This window comes from Podarcis bocagei (genome assembly GCF_964188305.1).
Source record: "Podarcis bocagei genome assembly, chromosome: 15".
Classification (NCBI taxonomy): Eukaryota; Metazoa; Chordata; class Lepidosauria; order Squamata; family Lacertidae; genus Podarcis; species Podarcis bocagei.
The window spans coordinates 19,523,159-19,547,591 of NC_138141.1; the positions used below are offsets into that span (position 1 = coordinate 19,523,159).

Here is a 24,433-nt window from a genome sequence, read left to right on the forward strand (position 1 = left end):
TTTTGTTTTGTTTTGTGTTGTTTTGTGTGTTTTTTTGGAGGGGGAAAGAGAGGTGCAGGTGTTTTACCTGTCTTTTGAATGGGCTGGTTCTGAGCATCACTCATTTTGGTCCTGTGAAGTAGCTATTCTGTGGAGCCCATGGTGCTTTTTTCCATTTCCAAATCTGCTCCATACACCAGTCAAGGTGGGGACCCCTAATGTCTCCTAGCATCATTCCTCAGGCATTCAGCACCCAACTCCTTTTGAGGGCCACCACTGAATGCCTTCTCTCGGCCAGCCCTCTCCTTTCTCTTCCACTTGCCTTCTCCGTGAGCACATCTCCTCCTATCTCCTTCATAAGCAGGCGTAAATATAGACTCTTAATCTCTCCTCTTGGTAGGTGTCATTCAGGCCTTTTTCTAGGTGCGGAAAGCGAAACTCGGGCCGTTGGGGTAGACAGGTTCTGTCCTGGTTCTCTGGAGGAACAGAAATCCAGACACCTTTCCTCAATCAGGTCAGGAACTGTGTCTTACTCTCCCCTTTAAATTACCATCGCTTTCTCATTCTAGTTGACGGTTAGCATTTCAGTCTGTCCCACACAACGCATGGAAGAGCTTGGAAGTTTAGAGCAGATGCCGGCAGATGTGCATGTGGGGAGGGGGGCAGGGGGCAACATGGACCCACCATGTGCCTCAGTCTCCAAGAGATTAACCCTGTGGGGCCTGGAGTCTCCCAGCCAGCATCTCTCCTCCTTGCCCAGGCCTCTCTGATTAAATCATCTTGAGGTAATTCTGCGTGTCATTGAGACAGATTAACGGGTGACCTTCTTCTCCCAGAACAGGATTGGAAGGCTGCCGCCTGGCTCTCTCCATCTCCCCCACCAGCTCTGAACGCACAAACTGGGGAAGAAAAAAGGGGGGTTTTTGATTGGCTTTTTTTTTTTTTTTTTGCCTCTTCCAGAATGGATGGGAATGCGTTGGGGAGTGCAATGACCCCGGAGCTGAAGACCTAGCAAGGGGCTCTAGATTAACAATCCGGTAGGAGCGACAGCAGAAAGGACGGGAATTTGCTGTGCCTTTGGGGCTTGCTGGATCCGGGCCCCCCAGCACACTCCGCTGGAGAGATGAGGTAGGTGTACTGCTTGCCACCAACTCTGAAACGCCGAGGGGCTGGAATGGGATGGTGGTTGGGTCTCTCGTTTTGGCTGAAGTCAACCGGGGGAAACTCTTGGAGGAAAGTGACAGTTCTACAGTGGATAAGTGAATGTATAGGATATATGGCTTGCCCACACACCCCCAATACCTTTGATTCTCCCCAAAAGTTGGCTATATAGACGGACTATATATGATCAGGTTTCTTCCTCTCCCAATGAAGAGGGGTTCCCCCAGTCTCCTCTCCTGTCTATAAGTGGACTGGTAATTCAATGTATGTCTGTGTCCCTCAGAATTTAGCATGGCAGCTGGCTCCTTTCATGGGTGTTGTTTAGGGTGGGGGTGATGGGGTGGCGCCCCCCATCCCAGTGTTTCAGACCACATCCTATTTCCTTGCGGTTACCTATATCTTATAATAGGTATACTGATATATCCTGGTTCATAGCTAAACATCTTTAAATCCGATGCTATTTTGCAATGCGATTTTACATTTATCTTAACGGAAGCTCCCTTGAGGCTGTCTGTAGATCTTACCTTTCCCCATCACACACACAACTCTGCTTTAGTGGGATCACTGCCTGGTGGTTTACAGAAATGCCCCCCTCCCGATCCCAGCTCATGAATCCAGAAAGGAAATTATCCTGTGAGCGCACTTAACTTGAAGGCCCTCCTGGATGACTTAAAAAATAAAAAATGTGTCTTTGTGCAAGTAGGAAGCCATTTAATGTCCCCACTGACATTTCACAGATGAAAACTGGAACATTCTTGGGTACTGCTTGTAACAGGCCTCTGCTTTCCCCAGGCGTCATTGCCCGAGGTCCTGTACATTCTTCCACTGCCCACTGTTGCTTGCTGCCCATTAACCTGACCGTAGCAGCTGACTTAAAATAATAATTAAGCTTGCTGTCCTATGCATACTTACACACAAGTAAATTCCACCAAGCCTACTGAGACTTAGTTGCCAATAAATACAGATGGAATTGCTCTGTGAGAGTGTTTTGGTAGGATATTTGGGTTGGATTCACACACACACACTTAGTTCTTGTAGGGAGTAAACCCCATTGAACTTAAGGGGAAATAGGCTGTGATCCATTACCCACTTGCCTTAAACTAAGCATCACTGAATACAGTGGGACTTGCTTCTGAGTAAACATGCCCAGGACTGTGCTGCTGTTTCCAACTAAATACGCCTACAGGGTTTTGCTAGAGAATTCTCATATTTGTTGGAGAGTAGGTGTTACGCAAAACACAGCCAGTATTTGCTACCCAGGTGCAGGCAGTGAAGGGGCAAATGGTCGTGGGGATTTTTGCATCCACACATGTGTGTGATTGGTGCACAAATTTTTTACTCACTAGTTACCTCCAAGGGGTTTCGTGCCCTCCTCCTGTTTTATCTTCATGGCAGAACTCTCAGAAAGGTAAAGCTAAGAGAAGGTCCGAGTGGGGATTCCAGCTGGTGTTTTTGTGACCCTGGTCTGACACTCTCACCACCCCACTGCTGGCATTCAGATACCTCCCATCTGATGTATTAAAACAATAGGTGCAGGAGATATTTGAAACCCGAAGAATTCTAGCGTGTGCATCTTTGTGCCCGCTAACAGAATAGAGCAGCTTTCAAAATGGCAAAAAAAAAATAGGGGAAGGGTTTTGTCAGGAACAGGGATTGGCAATGTCCCTGAAAAATGGGCTAGTTGGGTGCATGGGATATAGCAAGTGGCTTGCATTTTGTCAGGTCAAAGAGAGCAGGCAGGAGTTGGGGAGGACCTGAAATGCTGTCAGGAGTGGGAAGGAACTATTTCTGCTATCTGCCTGCATTTTCCTAGGCCAGCCTTTCCCAGTCTAGTCCCCTCCAGCCCTGGCTGGGCTGATAGAGTTGGTAGCAGTGGCGTAGCGTGGGTTGTCAGCACCCGGGGCAAGGCAAGTAATCCGTGGATTTGCGCCACTAACCCGTGGATTTGCGCCCCCTAACCCTAACCCCCAGATGTTGTACCCGGTGCGGCCGGCCCCCCCCCTGCACCCCCCACGCTACGCCACTGGTTGGTAGTCCAAAACCTTGGGTGGGCACCGGCTTGGAAACTCATCCTGGTTGTTTCTTGCAGCACCTGATTCCCTTGTGAACACCTTGATTCTTTCCCTGATCGGGCCCACCGTCTCTTGTTAGGCATTGTCTTTCCAAAACTGCCTGGAAGCAGCTGGATGAATTTCCAACCAGCTTTTGCAAGCCATTCCCAATCCCTGCTGCATAGATGACAATTTGGAGGGAGGGATCCAGAGTGGGGTGGGTCTTGGAATCTTGTATCATTTCCGGGAAGTGAGACCAAAGGCATCTGTCAATTTCGGTTCCTCACTGGTCCTCATTTTTTCAGGCTTTACTTTGGTTCTCCACATTTCCACACCAGCTTGCAATTGTTAATATTATTCTTATTTAAAAAGTCATTCTGGAAATTCATCGGCATTTTAGTGCCAAGTTCTTCCAGTGTATGGTTGTCTCAAAAGTTGAGCTGTGCAACTCATTCTGTTGGTGCAAGGATTTCCACTTTCCCAAAGGAACTTTCTCTCCTCCTTTTCCCCACCATGCTCCCCCTAAATCTGCTCTAAAGGTCCCCCCCCAACTCTCTGGAGCAGATGGGGGGGTGCTGATGGAGACAGGTAAGGGGGAAATCCCACTGCACGAGTGGAAGACTTTGCTTTATCACTGACACTTTAGTTGGATACCACTCAACTGTTTTGGTATGCAGTTTTGCCTAATATACACGTCTGCAACACAATTTTCCCAGTATAATGCATTTTTACACCATTTTCACTAATATGTGCATTTTTATGCAAACCCTAAGTGCATTTTTATACACAAAGCTTGGCTAGAAAACTGCATTGCAAAATTCATTGAAGTGCAGATTTTGATGAATTTTGGTTCATGAATTGTTGCTCATTCTCACAGTGAATATCAGAGGAAGTGAGAGAGCAGCAGAGACCTGTTGCCTTCAAACTCTCCTTGCTGGGTTCCTAGAGGCCTATGGTAGTACAGTATGTAGGAGGCTGGGCTAGATGGACCTGTGTTCTCATCCAGCTTCAGGTCTCTTCTGATAGTCACATATTGTGTGTGATGCAGACCAGCCTTCTGCAACCTCATGCCCTCCAGATGTTTTGGACTTCAGCGCCTGTCATCCCTGACCATGATTGCTGTGCTGGCTGGGGCTGATAGGAGTTATAGGCCAATATATATGGAGGGCACTGAATTGGGGAAGGCTGGTTTAGACCAAGGGTGAACAAACAGTGGCCTAACTGAAGTCATCTGCTGGGCCTCCCAAGACTCGCTCTTGAGAGTCAAATTCTGAACCCGGCTGTCCTCTGTTTAGATCTAGCCACTGCCATTTGCCAAGTAGCCCTAACTAAGTCACTTGTTTGTGGCCTCAGTTGGGCACCTATGTTATGGTCGTAACAGCATTGATGCAATGGGGTGTCATCTGCCAAGAGATAGTCTCTGGACCTTCCAAAGTGCTGTGTAGAATAAAATACTATAACTACCGCCATTGCATTCCTTCAAAAGATGCAACTTCATGGAGGCAAAAAGGAAACAGTTTGGCTCCTTGGGAAGATAGGGTGGCAATCTTTATTTATACCCCCATGGTTCTTCTCCTCCTCATTTAATCCCCAGAACCTGTGAGGTAGGTAGGACCAGTCACTGTCTCTCAGCCTAAGGTCACCCAGTGAGCTTCATTGCCGAACCTTGGCCTCCCAGGTCCCAGCCCAGCCTGGTACTATCACTACACTGCTTCTTCTGACTACTTGGGGCAAGGAGGGGGAAGAACTTGGAATCTGCCTGCCAGAATGACACCATCATTCTGAAGTGCAGGCGCTCCTCATAACAACCTCCATAGGCACGATCCTTCTAAGACTGTACAACAAAAAATGGTTTGGTTTGATTTTGAAAGCTGATTTATCAGAGTAGGTATTATGGCACAAATAGAGCCCTCCAGATGTTGCCCAAACTCAACTGCCACCACCCCCAGCCAACATGGCCACAGTGATCAGGGATGATGATGGGAGAGTCTCACAGTATCTGAAGGGCCTCAAGGTTCCCATCCTTGGATTATGACTTCAAAACCAATTCAGCTTTAAAAAAACCCATATCCCTGCTCCCCTCCTGCTCTGCTCAGTGTCCAGCCTGATGAAGAGTTCTGGTGGACCTAGAAACTTACTTGCTGTTTTGTGACATTTTGGTTCGTCATAATCATGGTTTCCCAAACTTGGGTCTCCAGTTAGGTTTGGACTACTGTTCCCATCACCCCTGACCACTGGTCCTGCTAGCTAGGCATCATGGGAGTCCAAAAACAGCTGGAGACCCAAGTTTGGGAAACCCTGGTCATAATAAACGGATTTTCAAAAGAGAAAAATGCCAGGTTTTAGGGGAAGAGACACTGATCAGTTGTAGGGCATCTGCTGTGCACACAGAAGGTCCCAGGTTCAATGCCTGGCATATCAAGGTTGGACTGGTAGTACCCTCTGGCAGTGTGGACACAACTGAACTAGGTGGACCAATAGTCTCACCTCTGTATAAGACTAAGGGAAACCACCTCTCTCCCTCCGCTTAGGTTTTGATGGGTTTCTCTCTGAGAAACTTCATTCACCTGGTCTGCAGAAGGTTGGCAAATATCCCCCCAGGTGACAGGGGCACCACCCTCATCCCTCTTGCTCCACTGCAGCACGGGATACAAGCACTGCTTGTGTTGCCAATCAGGGTTTCTCCCCGCGGTGTTGCCTGCCAGCTCTCTCACCGCTGAAGGATTTCCAGGAACTTGGCATTTCATAATATGTGCGCCAGCGAGGATTACAGCAAGAACGGCTAGGAACACCACAAATCCGATTGGTGCAGAGTAGCTGGGTTTCCCTTCTCCCTCCTCCTCCTCCTCCTGGGTTTGAAACATAACCCCGACTCAATATGTTCATAAGGAGGAGGTGGTGGGTCAATTGGCAATCTTTGGCAGGAGTGTTCGCCTTTCTCCTTTTGGAGGGGCTATGCATGCACGAGCAGCCTAGGCACATGGTATATTTTGTGAGTGGTGAGAGGGGGGGAATCCTTCCTCCATCGACTTCTGTCTGGACCAAGGAGGATTTCCTTGTGAGCCGCCGAGATCTGCAAAAGGCAGATGGGGTAAGCTAAGTCAGACATACACAGCCTGTGTGCACAGATAGGCTTTTATCAGTGGTAGCCGGTGATCAGTGGAACTGATGGGGCAGAAGGCAGGGAGACCAGCTGTCTTTGGGGCCTGGGCTAATAACTGGCAAAGCCACCCCTTGACCGGTTGCCAGTGTGTTTAGAGTGCTGGACTAGGACCTGGGAGACTGGAGTTCAAATCCCCACTTAGCCACAAGGCTCACATTGGGGGACTTTAGATCAATCACTGTCTGCCTCAGCCTAAGCTACCTCATATGCTATTTAACACTTTCATGAAACCACTGGGAGAAGTTGTCCGGAGTTTTGAGGTTTCCAGTATTCTGACGACACCCAGATTTCTTTCTCCTTTCCACCTGAATCCAAGGAAGGTGTCTCTGTCTGTCAGTGTCTGTGCCTCCTCCACAAGAGGTCCAGAGGGTGGCAACATGAGAACGGGCCTTTTCTGCTGCAGTTCCCCATTTGTGGAGTGCTCTCCCCAGGGAGTTTTGTCTGGCACCTTCGTTATACAATGATACCTCAGGTTACATACACTTCAGGTTACAGACTCCACTAACCCAGAAATAGTACCTCAGGTTAAGAACTTTGCTTCAGGATGAGAACAGAAATCGTGCACTGGTGGTGCGGCAGCAGCAGGAGGCCCCATTAGCTAAAGTGGTGCTTCAGGTTAAGAACAGTTTCGTGTTAAGAACAGGCCTCCGGAACGAATTAAGTACTTAATCAGAGGTACCACTGTACATCTTTAGGTGCCAGGTGAAAATGTTCCTTTTCAACCAGGCTTTGGCTAACATCCTATACTCTTTTAAATGTGTTTATTGGAGAGCATGGGGAGTATTGTTTTGCTTTTTTTAACGATTTATTTTGTGGTATATGCTGTGTTTTTATTTTGTCAACTGCCCTGAGATCTCTGGGTGAAGGGTAGTATAATAATCATCAGCAGCAGCATCATTATCCAGGCAGACAAAAGAAGACAACGCAGGGATGCCCTTGGTCAGATGGAGGAAGGGACAGCGGTGGTGCTGTGGGTTAGACCACTGTGCCGCTTGGGCTTGCCGATCAAAAGGTCGGTGGTTCGAATCCCCACAACGGGATGAGCTCCCGTTGCTCGGTCCCAGCTCCTGCCAACCTAGCAGTTCTAAAGCACACAGTGCAAGTAGATAAATAGGGACCGCTCGGGTGGGAAGGTAAACGGCATTTCCATGCACTGCTCTGGTTTCGCCAGAAGCGGCTTAGTCATGCTGGCCACATGACCTGGAAAAACTGTCTGCGGATGTGGACGAACGCTGGCTCCCTCGGCCTGTAAAGCAAGATGAGCGCCGCAACCCCAGAGTCAATCATGACTGGACTTAATTGCCAGGGGTCCCTTTAACTTTACCTTTAGAGCAGGGAAGAGGGATTGAGTCTGTGCTGGATGGGTTAATACCCCTCCTGAAGACACAGGTTCACAGTTTAGGCATGCTCTTGGGCTCAGCCCCGTGTATGAATGCCCAGGTCTCTGCGGTGGCCAGAACTGCATTTGCCCAGTTAAAGCTAGTTCACCAATTGTGCCCGTTCCTTGAGACGTCTGATTTGGCCACAATGACACATGCCTTAGTTAGATCCCATTTGGATTACTGTAGCATGCTCTGCATGGGGACTGCCTTTGAAAATAGCTCAGAAACTTCAAATGGCTCAAATAACTGCAGCCAGATTGTTAACCAGAGACTGTTATAGTGAGCATGCGACTCCTTTGCTGCAACAGCTCCACTGGCTGTTTCCCAGCACAATTCAAAGTGCAGGTTATGACCACTTTTAAAAAATTCTTTATTTGGTTTTTCAAATTAAATTTTTACAGAGATATATCAAACATAAATCATTAAAACACGATTCCAAGGAATCTCCTGGGCTTCCATCCTCCTTTTTGTGGGTCCTGTTATTAATCACTTCCTTCTACATCTTTTATGATGATCTTTTACATTTCCATTGTGTCCAGAATTCACCCCTAAACTACAAGTGATATTCCAATCCTGCTAACGATTTTAACTGTTTACAATGGTCTTTAAGATAAGTTATACATTTTTCCCATTCCTTATTAAGATTTTGGTTTTCCTGTTTTCTTACTCTTCCGGTCATTTTAGCCATTTCAGCCTGTAGCACCCTGCTTGTGGTTAACGCTTAGCTGGAATGAAATATTCAACGCAGCAATAGAGAAATTAAAATAATTATTTATTTGTCAGACAAATAAATGAGAGGCACAGTGGTATATGGTTACCAAGCTCTGGCCTGGCCTCCTGCCATTATGGCCAGCACTTATATTCCCTTAATCCAGCCCCCTTTGCTCCTCCTTTGGCTGCCTCTGTCCAATCAGCCTGGTTGGATTTCCTATTGGCTGATTGCTATAACCAATCCTAAAAGATACACCCATATCCTCCTGTCCTTATAAGGAACACAAAGAGCTATATATTGTTACATCTATAAATGACAAATAAGTAGTAATATATCTTACATGTGTCTCAACAAGGAATCTTAATTACCAGCTCACCTCTTGCCCTCCTTGCCCTATTGCCTTCTAAAACAAATGGTTAATCTTAAATTTTTATCTTAAACATATGTCAAGGATCTTGAGTTTCACATCAACATTGAAAGATCTCCTTCATTTGAAGGTTTCTAAACAAATGCCTGACAGCCATATATCAGGACAGCTTGGATGGCGTCTCTTTGTCTAGCAAGAGGGCTGGGCTGGTGTCTGACTTAATTCCAGGATAAATACAACTCTTTACAACTATATGAAATAAGAATCTAGCATTTCTAAATCCTTTGCATAATTATATTTAAGACAATATATTTAATACACAACACAAGTAGCCTCTTAAAAGGAATAAGGTCTTTGTAAAGTAGAAAAGGGAACTCAGTATAAAACAGTTTCAGAAGAAACCTCTTTAGTTTACATCTTCCCCCCCCTTCTCCAGCCAGTTGCTTTGTTTCCATTAGCTCTTCCCAACATTTATTGCCCTTAAACTCTCTCTCTTTAAGAAAGAAACAGCTTTAAAAGACTTCCCAAAATTTCTGCCAGCTAGATGCTTCTCCATTTGGCCTTTAACCTTGGAAAGAAGATCTGGCTCATTTTACTGGGAGGCACATTGGCATTATTTTACTATTTACTCATTCCTAATTATATTTATCTCTGCCTTTGTTATCTTCTGTAACATGTAGGGTCAGTGTCCTTACTCAGTCTGTAATTTCAGCTTTTACGACTTTGAGAATTGTTTTCTGCTATAAATCAAAAGGGGCCCCTTGTCTAGGAGGAAAAACATTGCCAGTGTTTTCTTAAGCAGCTAGCCTTCTTGCCTGGCATGAAACTTTTGAAAATCTAAGCTCTCTCTTTAATATACAAGTCCTGATCAAACATTAATAAAATGCAGGCTTATGCCTGATGCCTCAAGCCTACTCCATCAAGTTCATCTGCCATTCTTCTCTGATAGGAACTTTATCTTCTTTCCATCTCTGGGCCAGTAATATCTGTGCAGCCGTGGTTGCATATTACCTCTAAAGCCCTACATGGCTTAGGCCCAAGCTATCTGAAAGACCACCTGCCTGGGCTTTGAGATTTTTAGGGAAGGTCTGTCTCTTAATTTTGCCATGCTTGCAGGCTCACAGGTGAGGGCCTTCTCAGTGGCTGCTCCCAGACTCTGGAATGGTCTCTCCCTGGAGAATCTAGACAGGCTCCCTCTTTGTTGTCCTTCTGCCGGCAGGTGAAGACTTTCTTGTTCCAACAGGCTTTGGGGGGATTGACTGATTTATTGAAAAGACTGGGGGACATGCTGATTTCATTGCAATCATTTGTATGCTTTTATACAGATGTTATATATATATATATATAGCTTGAATTCTATGTTTTATTTTAGTGGCTCCCATTTTTATCTGCAAGCCACCTTGAGTCCTGCTAGGGATATAACACCGTAGCAGTAGTAATAATAATAATAATAATAGGAATAAAACAGGGAGAATTATGTAAGCCACATTGAGCTCCTTGGATGAAAGGTGGAATATAAGTGTAATAATAATCATAATAAAGTAAGAAGGCAGGCAGGTGGGGGCTCGCTGAGGCAGACAGAGGTTGGTGGCAAAGTGCTCCATTTTCCTTAATGGACCACCCTCTGCTAGTTTTAATCCTTATGGGGCCATGGAACCTGTGTGTATGCGTAGAGATTTTCATTAGGAAAATGGCAGTGGGGCAAAAAGGTGCTTGAGAATCCCCCCTCTGTCTCCACAGACATACTTCCTAAAATATAAGACATTGCAGTTTCAATCAAGGCGCCCCTTGCCTTGTCTGGTTGGACTGTCAGACTTACCGGTACCTTTGGTTTCTTACCTTTTCAGGGATGCGGACTTATAAAAAATATTGGTGGGGGCCCGGGAAAGCTCATGAATAATAAATAAGCTCATGAATATGCAAATAAAGTGGCACCGCCTCCTCGTGAGCGAATAGGGGAGAGCGTGCTGCGCCTATTAATCAGCTCCGAAGGAAATTGGGTGGAGCTTTTGCTCGGGAGGGAGGGCAGGAGGCATGCAGCCCGCCCCTGTGTATTTTGGGCTGGGGGAGGGGCGGCGATGGCGCTCTGCTGGAGGGGCGCCGGAGATTATTGGGGGGCAGAGCCCCCCAAACGAATTTTTGAGGGGGCTCGGGCCCCCTCAAGCCCCATGGAGTCGGCGCCTATGTACCTTTTTACACATGCTTGCCTTAAAATCCACACCTCAGTATGATCATCGATGTCACTTGGCATTTTCTGTCCCTTCAAGGGCTTTGTCAAGGAGTGCATGAATGGGCTTGCTCCATTTGGCCCTCCCACTAACCCTGCAGGGTAGGGTAGGCTGACAGGGAAGGGCTTGCCTGATGCCACCCAATGTTTTTGGTGTCTGTCCCGATTCCATGATACCACCCACCCTCACTCCAATAGGCACCTTCAGAGTCTAAACTTGACATTAATGTGTTTGCATTTAACATGCATATTTCTTTTCTTTTCTTTTTCTAAATGCAAATAGTATTAGCTGGCTGTGCATATGCGTGTGATAATTCTTGGCGTCATAACTGCCGTGAAGAATATATGTCATTCTTTCCTGCCCTGCCATAGTTCTGATGAAAATCTCTCTTCTGAAGTTGACATTTGCTTTGGGAGGTGCAAAGAGGAAAATCCCCCTCCCTCATGCAGAGAACATCTTCAGAAGAAGGATTTTGCTCAGGACGGTAGCAGGGGAGGAAAGGGTTACATCCCCCCTCCCCAGCTGCTATCATCCTGATTCTTCTTAGAGCTATGCCCCTGCATGTTTAATTCCAAGATCACATTTAGTTCGTTCTCAGGATGCATATACAGAAAGATGCCAGAACCGAGATCCTTGCTGGTGGAGAGAACCTATATATACCTGTATCTTGGTCCCAAAGTGTGTAGGACTCTATAAACCAAAACCAGCACCTTGGACTTAGCCCAGTAGCTAATTGGCAGTCACGTTGGGGTCCAACATCTGGAGATCTACAGATGTTTCCCAGCCGCTGCTCTAAATGTATTGCCTTTCTCCTCTTCTTCTGACTTCTTCCTTGACAGGACTCAACATTCCTAAGGTCCTGTTGTTTGAGTGTTCCAAACTGATGTTCCAACTGATGTCGGGGCGCGAAGGGGAGAACCAATACAAATAGCTGTGATGCCACACTCTTAGGCCTATGTTCATATGAACATAGGCAGCTGCCTTATGCTGACTGAGACAGGCAACTGGTCCATTGGAGTCCAACACCCTTTTAGGTGGAGACATGGGGGATCTACCCGGAAGACTTCCTTGGTTCTTCAGTTGAGCGATTCCCCCATCCAATTCCCCAGACCATTCCAATTCTCCAGTTTCACAACTGGGCCACTGAACCACTGTGTTCATATCCCTTTCTCAGCTGCCATGTCTCCAGATGTCTTTTCACATACACCTGATCAGGAAGGATCAGAAAGGTGGCTTGGACAGGTGTGCCTGTGGGTACTCTGAACCTCTGGCATGTATTTTGAGCATCTAGGATGAGATGTATTAGAAGTAGAGCATCACAGGAGCTTTAGTACTGCAGTCACAAGGCACTTGTAAAGGGTAGGAAATGTGTGGCCAACTCCCCCCCAGAATAGCCAGTTCATCGGGGATGATGGGAGTTGTAGTACAGCAAGATATGGAGAGCTGCAGGTTCCCCATATTTGCTCTAAGGAATCCGTCATGGTTGCTAGCCAGTCATTGCTTTGATTGGGAAATTGCTTGATAATGCCCCACAGTGGGTTGCTGATGTTTTCTCAGCAGAAGCTAGTAGTTGGAAGAGGTCACCTCTTGCAAGAATTAGCCACCAGAGCTTTGAGAAGGTGACCTGCTAAGGGAACGGACTGATGTAAAGTATGAAGGGCAAATAAAATGTGCATTTTGTGGGACAAGAGAAACAGGTGAGAGTGAGATGAGGACTTTGGTGACGTTGGGGAGTGGATCTCTTGCCTGGCAGCAGTGCTTATGCTGTTTTGGACCATACCCTCATCTAGTCCAGGCTCATCTAGTCCAGCATCCAATTCTCATGAAGGATCAATGTGTATATTGTCCCTTAATTCGAACTAGTTGGCTTTCTGTCGCAGTTTTCCACTCTTGCACAATGCGAACACTTGCAGAATCGTAGGGTTTAAAAATTTCCCAGCAAGAAAATTCTCACCCGAAAAGGAGGGGGAGTGAAGCACAGGACCAGCATGCTGAAGAAATTGTGCAAATATGTACGTGAAAGTGTGCATCTATATGCATGAATGCTGGATGAAACCAGTTCCCTGACTAAGTGTTGTGAAATGCTGCCAGGGTCACGGGGCAGAAGGTTCTCAGGCTTCACCCATCCAACCTCCTCCTCCTCCTCCTCCCACCTGGCACCTGCTCAGACTGCTTTGAACCTGGAGGGAAGGGCTAAGAGATGCTTGCTGCCTCTTCAGCCTGGGCAATGCTATTATGTCACATAATTGGCTTAGCCATCTGCTATTACACTGTCAGCCCCCACACCCTAACCAAACATGGATGTGCAACTGGACTTGGCTGTAAACCCATTATTTTGACACACCAGGGACTGAGACGGGAGATCCCTCACCAGAGCGGTCAAACCCAACCTCTAACCTGCCACCACTTGCCATCTGGCATGGGTGGCGGGGTGTGATGGGGAGGGGGAAGGCAAATCACAGCAAATGACCAGCTAAAGGAAAGGCTGTTTTTTTCGCTAGACTTTAGACTGCTTAGCTTTCGTCCTCTTTTGCCCCAGCTAGTTCCAGCTGGGAGCATTAGGGTTGCCCTGTGGGGGTCTGTGCAAATACAGGCATCCTCTTTCCACAGAGAGGCATGCAGATTACTTCTGTGGATTATATATGTTGTGGGTAGCAAGAGCTCTTCTAATGGATCATTCTTAGCACCCTCACCAAATGTTCTTGGGAGAGAAGATAAAAAACACTAATGCCCATCTGCAGTATAGATTCCCTGGTGGGTCCCCCCTTTTTTTTCTTTTGCAGTTTTGGCAATGCTATGGGTTCAAGCATTTCTTGCAGAGCAGTCAATAGGAATGGGGGAGAAATTTGGTTTTGTGCATGTTTAACGAGAAACTATCAAGTTTGCACTTCTTGAATTGAAAGAAAGCAAACCTTTGCATTTTGCAATGCAATTTTCCACCCAAACATTAGGCTGTATCAGCTAAGTTCTCCTAAGAGCAGATCGATTGAGATCTAAGTTAGATGCACCCATTAACTTTAATGGGTTTACTCTGAATAGAATGAGTATTGGACGCAAGGCAATGTGTACAAAAAAATGCATATATTAGAGCAAGTGACATACAAAAAATGCATTGCCTTAGGGGGAAATTGCTTGCAAATAGGTGTATATTAGTCACCATTGCATGCTAGGGTGTGTTCCTTAGGAGAAATTCACACTAAAATGCTGATGAATTTTCATGGGGATTTTAAATGGATCTCAAATTGCTGCAGAAATGTGAAGAACCTAATTTAAGATTGGAAATATGGAATTTACATATCATCCATCCCTCTTGCCAGCCCGAGTGGTAGATCCCTGGTTTTGAAGGTCACTTCAAACAAAGATCTTGCATCTCTGTCTTTCTTAGCCTGCACTTTTTCAAATCTTCATGGATGTCTTCTGAAAACCAAGATGCAAATGGCAGCCTTTGCTGCTTCTGGCTCATTTGGACTCAAAATGCACTCTATAGCGCTTGCTTTGTACTTCTTAATATTTGAAGGGTCCATGTAATTTCTAAACCTTGGAATGAGGAACTGTGACTGCTCCCAGCTGCTGTCACATGAACGCATGGAGAAAAGCGACCATAGCTGTTTCAGACATAGCTGGACACACCCAGTGTACACAAGTAATTTTGGATTGTGCCATTAACATGCATATCCCCCAAATTCCAGCCTTGTGTTCCTAGAATTCCTGGTTTTCCCTGTCCACTCACTATCAGTAGAGACTATGGAATACATTTGTCCTCATTTATCAGGGTCTATGGGGACGTGGGTGGCGCTGTGGGTTAAACCACAGAGCCTAGGATTTGCCAATCAGAAGGCTGGCGGTTCGAATCCCCGCGACGGGGTGAGCTCCCGTTGCTCGGTCCCTGCTCCTGCCAACCTAGCAGTTCGAAAGCACGTCAAAGTGCAAGTAGATAAATAGGCACCGCTCCGGTGGGAAGGTAAACAGCATTTCCGTGCGCTGCTCTGGCTTGCCAGAAGCTGCTTAGTCATGCTGGCCACATGACCCAGAAACTGTATGCCGGCTCTTTCGGCCAATAAAGCGAGATAACCCCAGAGTCGGCCACGACTGAACCTAATGGTCAAGGGTCCCCCCCCCATCAGGGCCTATTACTGGGAGCTGGAGTGCATCAACAATTGGAGGGCACCACGTTGGTTATCCCTGCCATATATAATCATCATCATTACCATTGCCCTTAGGATGGAATTCAATGTTGTGCTAAGTGGGGCATGTGCACACAAAATAAGGTACACTCATGCAATGAGAGAAGACTGTGAGGTGATAGGATGGCCATCTTCAAATACCCGAAGGGCTGTCATGTAGAGGATAGAGTAAGCTTGTTTTCTGCTGCTCCAGAGGATTCAAATTGAAATAAAGGCGATTCTGAGTAAACATTAGGAATAACTTTCTGACGGTAAAAGCTGTTTGACAGTGGAATGGATTTCCTCAGAATCAGGTGGACTCTCCTTCACTGGAGGTTTTTAAACAGCGTTTGGATGGTCATCTGTCAGGGATTCTTTCTTTTTTTAATCAAATTTTTTTTATTGGTTTTCCACAAATTTTTGAACACACCAACAAACAAACATAAATCATAACCTTATTAAGACTAGTCTTATTAACATTGTTAAGTGACTTCCTCGTATCCCCCTGGTTGAATTTCAGTGTATATCATTTTAACGGTTTTCCAAAACCTATATTCTCATAACTTAATCACTTAACATCTTTCTTACTTTCCTAATCTAAATTTCAACTTATTGATTTATCACATTACATATTTAAATCCTATGCCTATCTGGTATTTGAAAGCTTTTCCAATTAGTATCTGTCAGGGATTCTATAGCTGCGATTCCTGCATTGGGCGTATGATCCTTGGTGTTCCTTCCAACACCACAGTGCTGTTATTCCTCCCTCTCCTCCCTGTGTGTGCCCCCTAAACCTGTTCTGGGTTTCCCCCCAATCCCCCAGTTCAAATTTAGAAGGTGCAGGATGAGAAGGGGAAATTGTAGCATGAGTGGACCTTGTTCCACACATGAAGCAACTTAGCTGAATCCTCCCTTTAGCATATATGCTGTACAGTGGTACCTCGGGTTAAGAACTTAATTCGTTCTGGAGGTCCGTTCTTAACCTGAAACTGTTCTTAACCTGAAGCACCACTTTAGCTAATGGGGCTTCCTGCTGCCGCCGTGCCGCTGCACGATTTCTGTTCTCATCCTGAAGCAAAGTTCTTAACCCGAGGTACTATTTCTGGGTTAACGGAGTCTGTAACCTGAAGCGTCTGTAACCTGAAGCGTCTGTAACCCGAGGTACCACTGTATATTGCTTTTAGAATAGCATAAATAAGAATAAAAATAGGAAGTTCTGCTCTATTCTGCACTGCTCAGGCCAATGTGGGCACCAGTTTTCAGAAAGGACCCTGACAAACTGGATCATGTATGGAGAATGCTGAAAGGTCTGGAAACCAAGTCCTGTAAGGGGTGGTTGAGAGAGCTGGGTGTGTTTAGCCTGGAAAAGAGGCGGTTGAGAGGAGATATGATAGCCATCTTCAAATATCTTAAGGGCTGTCACATGGAGGAGGGAGCATGCTTGTTTTCTCCAGCTCTGGAGGATAGGACCTGAGCCAATGGCAGGGCATTGAACCTTGGGGTCCCTTCTATCTCTACAATTCTATGAAATGCATATATGTTTAATAATTGACCCATACAGCCAGTGTCAGATTCTTATATATCCAATTTTAGCTGAGTTGGAGCAGACCCATTTTATAGTTTAAAACACTTGTAGATTTATCATTTTGTTCTTTTTGATGTGTGTGCCTTGATTATATCTTAATGAAAAACTATAAAAATAAAGTTTCAAACTGTTTCCATGGAAACTTGAAGGTTTCCTGGTAGCTTGTCAGAGGTTTTTCTTTAATGAGAAGATCCATAATTGCAGAGAAGATTCCCAGAAGGATGGGTGGCCTGCCCCAGGCTGCTTTAAGATGTGCTGATCCCCTAAATTACATCAAGTTTAAAAGGCCCTAGAGCAGGCATAGGCAAACTCGGCCTTCCAGATGTTTTGGGACTACAACTCCCATCATCTCTAGCTAACAGAACCAGTGGGCAGAGGTGATGGGAATTGTAGCCTCAAAACATCTGGAGGGCCGAGTTTGCCTATGCCTGCCCTAGAGCATTGCCAAAATAAAAATGAAAGGTGTCTTATTCTAAAAGAAGCAACAAACTTTTCTATTTGCATGTATGCCAGTACATAGGCAAGGATGCAACTAAAAGCTAACCATCAAACTAAAACATGTATCTTGCAATAAGCCTACAGTCGTACCTTGGTTTTCAAACGTCTTGGGAGTCAAACGTTTTGGCTCCCGAACAATCGAATGCTGGAAGTGATTGTTCTGGTTTTCGAACGTCTGATGTGACTTCCGCAGCTTCCGATTGGCTGCAGGAGCTTCTTGCAGCCAATCAGAAGCCGTGCCTTGGTTCCTGAATGTTTTGGAAGTTGAACGGACTTCTGGAATGGATTCTGTTCGACTTCCAAGGTACATCTGTATTATTATTATTATTATTTTAAATTATATCCCACCCTCCTCAGCTGAAGCCGGGCTCAGAGCAGCTAACAACAGTAAAATGATATAACATTATAAAATCAGTTCATTATAAAATCAGTTCAAATTTGCATATGAAATACCTTTAAATTTAGTAACTTGTTTGCATTTAGAGGCCCAGCATAACCTGAGGTTCCAAATTGTAGTTTATTTAGCTTGTGCATAAATCCAGCATCGGGAGAACCCCAGTTGCTCTGCCATTGATTGCAAGAGGGTGTTAGTTGTACTGTGGTATGTGCTCAGAGGCTGCAAAGCCAATGGCAAGGCGTAAAGTTGGACTGGGAACCTTTCCTATCTGAAACCTTGGAGATCTGCTGCCACTCAGGGCAAAGGCAATGCTAAGCAAGATATGCCATTGGCTTAACTCAGCACAAGGAAGCTTCCCATGCTTTTAATGAAGGCTTCTCTCCCAATGCAGTTAGAAGCAGTGGCAGCAGGATTTTCATCAGGATTACAGTGTGGAGTAGCCCTCTCTTTCCCCAAAGTCCTGCTGCAATCCTGCTACCTCCATCTGTGAAACATGGGAGGCTTTAATAATCCAAACGTAACAATCTGGGATTATGAAACCTCGGAGCATTGAGGTATGGGTGGGTGAATCTGTGACTCTCCGTTTCTCAAATTCATTTTAACATCAATTTGTGGGTGGGTGTTTTTTTAATTCTCTTGAAAATTCATCAGCCTTTTAGTGCAAATTTCTCCTAATATGCACGTTTTTGTAAAGTAATTTCCCCTAATATTTTCCCTCATAAATACCCTTTTGGGCAGACTTTAGTGCACACAATATTGTATGCATCGGAAAATTCAGGGAAGCATAGATTTCAAAAGATGGCTGTGTTGTTTGCAAATTGTTTTGGAAAGCGTGAATTAAGGAAATTCACTTTTTAATGCAAACTGAATCTAATTCCCCCCTTCCCTATCTTTAAGAAAGTGTCTGTTTGGATAGACGTTTTGGGGACTGATATATCTCTCGCTTTGAGGACAGAGGCCTCTGGTGCTCGCTCACAAACAGGGCAGCCCAGCTAACCTTTTGAAATGACCTTTGCCAGACTTTAATAGGATCTGGTGCTTAAGAGGACCGCAGCCTAAATCAGGTGTATTCTGAGCAAAGGCGGGTAAAAATGGAAAGCTTGCATATTTCTCCTGCGGATTCGCTTGGGAGGAGCCCCTTCCTGACCCAGGAAGCCAGTTCAACTCTCGTAATCATGTTGTAACTGGGAATCTCCTCTGTGCAGCTTACATAATACTCTGAAGAATGAGGTTTTGAACGGGTCTGGGTATGGAAGGTTGTCCGAGAGAATCTCGTGAGAGCTAATAATAATAATAATTTCTTATTTATACCCCGCCCATCTGGCTGGGTTTCCCCAGACACTCTGGGCGGCTCCCAACAGATTAAAAACAGAATAAAACATCAAATATTAAAAACTTCCCTAAACAGGGCTGCCTTCGGATATCATCTAAAAGTCAGATAGCTGATCCTTGACATCTGGTGGGAGGGCGTTCCACAGGGCAGGCGCCACCACCGAGAAGGCCTGCTACCCGATTCCCTGTAACCTCACTTCTCGCAGTGAGGGAACCACCAGAAGACCCTTGGAGCTGGACCTCAGTGTCCGGGCGGAACAGTGGGGGTGGAGACGCTCCTTCAGGTATATTGGGCTGAGGCCATTTAGAACCTGAAGGGATACAAGACACAGGTGCATAGATTGTCCCTCACAGGTACGGTAAAAGGTAAAGGACGCCTGGATGGTTAAGTCCAGTCAAAGGCAACTGTGGGGTTGTGGCACTCATCTCACTTTCAGACCAAGGGAGCTGGCATATGTCAACAGACAGCTTTCTGAGTCATCTGGCTAGCATAACTAAACTGCTTCTGGTGCAACGGGACACCGTGATGGAAGCCAGAGAGCACGGAAACACTGTTTACCTTCCTGCTGCAGTGGTACCTACTTATCTACTTGCACTGGTGTGCTTTTGAACTGCTGAGTTGGCAGGAGCTGGGACAGAGCTCACCGCTGTCACACAGATTTGAACTGCCGACATTCTGATCGGTGGGCCCAAGAGACTTAGTGGTTTAGACCACCCAGAGGAATGAACATAGGGAGCTGCTTTCTACTGAGTCAGACCATGGGTCCACCACCTAGCTCAGTACTGTCCAGTATCAGTGGCTGTCCAGGGATTCAGATGGGGGACATTCCCAACGCTGCCTGCTGATGCTGACGATTGAACGTTGTGCCTTTTGCATGCAAAAGCAGTGCTCTTCCACTGAGCTGTAACCCCTCCCCTATAGGAGGGGGTAGGAGAGCTGAAAAGAATGTCAATATATTCACATCTGGCAACCAATGCGCCCCTTTGGTTTCAAATAGTACATGGGCAGATCGAGTCTAAAAAGCCCAGGACACAGATTTTCATGGCCCTCTTTTAAATTTTATTTATTGATATTTATTCAATGATATACAGAATTACATACCCATTACAAAGTATATTTTTTATAATATACTAAAACAGCTACTTCATCTAAAATTGGAAATTTCTTAGGGACTTTTGGTGCGGAAGAGAAAATGAGCTTGTAATATCTGGATTTGACGATCGAAAAAAGACTGGTTTATAGAAGATAGAATAGTTGGACCTTAAAGAATACCATATGTAGCTGTAGAGAGCAGGAAGTTCTTTCATTTTACTCTGTCTTGCTTTGGTTTTCTTTCTTTCCCCTTTCTCTTGTTTTCTCCTCTAGATTTCTCTTTTTATTTTCTTCCTTCTGACTTTGCTCTCTCTCTCTCTTTTCCTATGGAAGGATCCTTCACCGGAGGAAGCGTAAGGCCCTGGGTTAGGCCCCCACCTTGGCCTGAAACAAATGATGGTTTTGCCCCTAGCTAGCAGCAGCATGGAGTTGCAGCCAGACAACGGGCTCTGTGTCCGCAACAACACTGGCGACTGGAGGCTGAAGTCTGAAGAGTCGCGAAGCCGCAGAAACTCCATCCCCCCAGCAAAGGCTCCAATTGCCAAGCACATGTTGGCTTACCTGCCTCGGCCCCCCACAGAAACAAGCCAATATGGGACCTTTCCTCAGAAGGTACGTGGCTGGTTGAAACACTCTGGGGAATCGGACCTCTCCGATGGGAGCAGAGGGTCTCCTCACAACTCTCCCTTAACAAACTACAGTTTCCAGAATTCCTCAGGGTGAAGCCTGCTTGTGTATATACAAGGACGTGGGCATCAATTTATGATGGGGTGGAAGGTTTGCACGCTATGAAGGACGTGCTCACAAATTTATTGACAGCTGCACGAATTATGATAGCTAGGAAGTGGAAGGGGCAAGCAGAATACAAAATGGGAGAATGATACAAAGAGGTGTGGGATATAGCTATTAATGATAAATAAACATGTGTCATTAAGGTAAGATGGGGAATATGCGGGAGAAATGATTTTGAGGAGATATGGAGGGTGTTTGTAGAACTTGTACTGTTAAAACAGAAAGGGGTCAAATGACCGCAAGAGGTGTTGAAATTTTGGGAGGTTGGATAGTTACAATGGAATGGTCTCGGTGGTGGGGTGCACATTTTTATTCTTATTTATGATTATTACTTTGTCAAACAAAATTTTTTAAGGATGTGGGCATGTGGGCCCTGGAGGGTTGGCTGGGAACAGGAGAATACAGGCCCCTGACTTTAAAAGATGGGCCACCCTGATCAACAATAAATGTTTGACTACTGCTTCCTTCTCTTAAGTTTGAGTGAATTTTCTTACCTTGAACAAAACTTGGATAGAGCAATTCCATCTGAACATGTGCTGTCTCTGATGTCTTTTTGGCACCTACTGAATATCTCCCTCTTCCAACAAGCTTTTTCAGATATTTCCCCCAGTCTGAATCTGTACAGGAATTGTTTTTAAGATGCTTTATCTCGTGTTGTTTGCCATCCTGCAATACAAATTTAATAAATGAATAAATAAATAAATGGTGGGGCATATCCAGTTGCCCTGGTGACCAGTTTGGCAATTTCTAGAAGGGATTTCTGAATGCTTGCAGGGGGGATTTCCAGTAGGAAACTCAGTTCCACTACGTCTCTGGTAGGCATTGCCATTATAAGAGAACAAGGGAGGCGTTCGTGGTGAGTTCCAGCACCTCTTTCTCTAGAAAAGTAGCAATATGAGAAATACATCCTTGCCAAACAAAATACTGTTAGGGGGAGGGCTGCAGCTCAGTGGTAGAACATGTGCTTTGCCAGCAGAGCATCCCAAGTTTGATCTTCAGGTAGGACTGGGAATGTCCTCTGCCTGAAACCCTAGAATGCCACTGGCAGCCATTGTTGGCAATGTTGAGCTAGATGGACCAAGAGACAAACGTGTTATAAGACAGCTTCCAAGTTTCGATCCTTATCTTGCGGAGGGTTTTTTTTGTCCTTCAGCTTGCAATATGGGGTTGTGCTTCAGTGAAGAGGTTCCATGATCTAGCCTTAAGTAACGACTCACTATTTTGGAAGACAGCGATGGAGAGCTTACTAAGTTTGTTTTCTTTTCCAGCCTGAAATGATAGCTGTTTCGATGGGTCCTTCAGACAGGAGCCCCCAGCAAACGGAAACTGCAGCCACCAAGAAAAGTGCCCTGACATGCAACTACGTGTCGGTACCCTGCAGCTCAAACATCCCCAATGACAGGACAGTCCTTCTCCAGCGGAGGCTCAGCACCGCAGAGCAGGTTGTGCCTATCAAGCATCGTCCCAGAGTCTCAATCGATACAGATGAGTTGCCCAGATACCACCGGTCCTCCAGGACTGACCCTCCGCCACCTTCTCTGTTGCGGGACCTCAATGCCCGGCTTTATCCCCAGCACGCTTTCAGTGCGCCCAACATCATCAACTCGTCGCGGAACAAAACCCCAACCCGTAGCATCATTTCCGTGCCCTCCTCGGACAAAGGGCAGAGCCGGCGCTGTAAACTCATAGACGACGACCGGCAGTTTGGCTGGGGGAACAAGCAGCAGCGGCAGCGCTACGTCACCAAGGTGGGCAAGTGCCAGGTGAACCTGGGCAACATTCAGGAAAAGAAGAGGTTCCTCTCAGATATCTTTACCACCATTGTGGATCTCAAGTACCGCTGGTTCCTCTTTGTCTTCAGCATGTGCTACATCATCACCTGGGTGGTCTTTGGCATCATCTATTACTTTGATGCCTGGGTCCGAGATGATGTCAACCACATAGGTGACCCCGAGTGGAAGGCTTGCATCGAGAACATTGATAACTTCATCTCTGCCTTACTGTTCTCTGTAGAAAGTCAGCGGACAATTGGCTATGGATCTCGGATTGTGACGGCCAATTGCTCAGAGGGGGTCATCTTGCTAATGGCCCAGTCCATCATTGGTTCTATGATTGATGCCCTCATGGTGGGCTGCATGTTTGTCAAGATCTCCAGACCCAAGAAGCGTGCCCAGACCTTAATATTCAGCAAGAAGTGTGTCATCTCCCACCGGGATGAGAAGCTCTGCCTCATGTTCCGCATCGGAGATCTCCGGGACAGTCACATGGTAGATGCAAAAATAAGAGCCAAGCTAATCAAGTCCAGGCAAACAAAGGAGGGGGAGTTCATCCCACTGGAGCAGTCAGAACTGAACCTGGGCTATGATACGGGAGAGGACCGACTGTTCCTGGTGGAGCCACAGATAATTTGTCATGTCATCAATGAGGTCAGCCCCTTCTGGGAGATGTCCGCAGACACATTGAAGAAGGAACAGTTTGAAATCATCATCATCCTTGAAGGCATTGTGGAAGCCACAGGTGGGTGCACTGTAGAGTAGAACATCAAAGAAGGGGACACATTCTGGAGACCTGTTTGGGTGACCCTACAAACTCAACATGAGTGAGCTTTGGAGAAATGGTCCAGTTTTCACTCCGCAATGCAGTTCTGGCTGCTGCCCTACCTCACCTCTTCTTTCTTTTCTTTTCTTTATAAAAAAATATTTTTATTGATTTTACAAATTATTACAGATCAAACCAAATTACTTTAATACAATTTCTTAAAATCAAGTTCCCCACTCTCGTTGCAATCATATGTCCAATATTTCCTGCCCCCATAGCTGCTTCATTTCTTATTTAGTCTCCAGTTGACATTCTTCACTTGCCATCAAAACATTCTTCCAGCTGCCTGATTTGTCACCTTACAAAACAGCACCTCAGTTTCATATTGTAAATATATACCTCAGGTTAAGTACTTAATTCGTTCCGAAGGTCCATTCTTAACCTGAAACTGTTCTTAACCTGAAGCACCACTTTAGCTAATGGGGCCTCCCGCTGCCGCGTGCCGCGTGCCGCCAGAGCAAGATTTCTGTTCTCATCCTGAAGCAAAGTTCTTAACCCGAGGTACTATTTCTGGGTTAGCGGAGTCTGTAACCTGAAGCGTATGTATGTAACCTGAAGCGTATGTAACCCGAGGTACCACTGTAATCCATTTCATGTGTGTAGCCCTTTATGTACAGTTTTATTCCAGACCTGGAGTGCTGAAAGAGTTCAGTTCTTTCTCTCGTCATTCAATCCTTTGCAGTGTTTATCTGAGTAGCACAAGGTCACATTCCATATCATTCCACTGTTATCTAGCTGACATGCGAACGGCAGCCATAGATATCTCACAGAGTGAACTTTCCAGACATCCACCATTAAATTCCCCCATGGAGCTCTTTCTCAGCACACAGTACACAGCAACGTCTTTCCTAAGATTCAACCTCATTTCAGCATTTATCCAGCTGTGGATCGTTTTTCTCTCTCCCCCCCCCCCTGCATTTCTCCAGCAACAG

General features: G+C 45.8%; 1 protein-coding gene across 4 annotated transcripts in view; it reads left to right on the forward strand.

Annotated features, from left to right (window-relative positions):
• Nucleotides 1-444: 444 nt before the first annotated feature.
• LOC308574586 (G protein-activated inward rectifier potassium channel 4-like) overlaps nucleotides 445-24,433 on the forward strand; it is a 32,464-nt gene continuing 8,475 nt past the window's right edge. The window contains exons 1-4 of one of the 4 annotated variants that reach the window (XM_081172576.1): nucleotides 445-493; nucleotides 940-1,107; nucleotides 20,445-20,723; nucleotides 22,172-23,420. In XM_081172576.1, the coding sequence (XP_081028702.1) occupies nucleotides 20,505-20,723; nucleotides 22,172-23,420 (1,468 nt within the window). In that variant the 5' untranslated portion in view covers nucleotides 445-493; nucleotides 940-1,107; nucleotides 20,445-20,504. Of the gene's footprint in view, nucleotides 494-939; nucleotides 1,108-6,125; nucleotides 6,283-20,321; nucleotides 20,724-22,171; nucleotides 23,421-24,433 lie in introns of those variants that run through there. The other 3 variants (XM_081172578.1, XM_081172575.1, XM_081172577.1) reach the window with 3 other exon arrangements.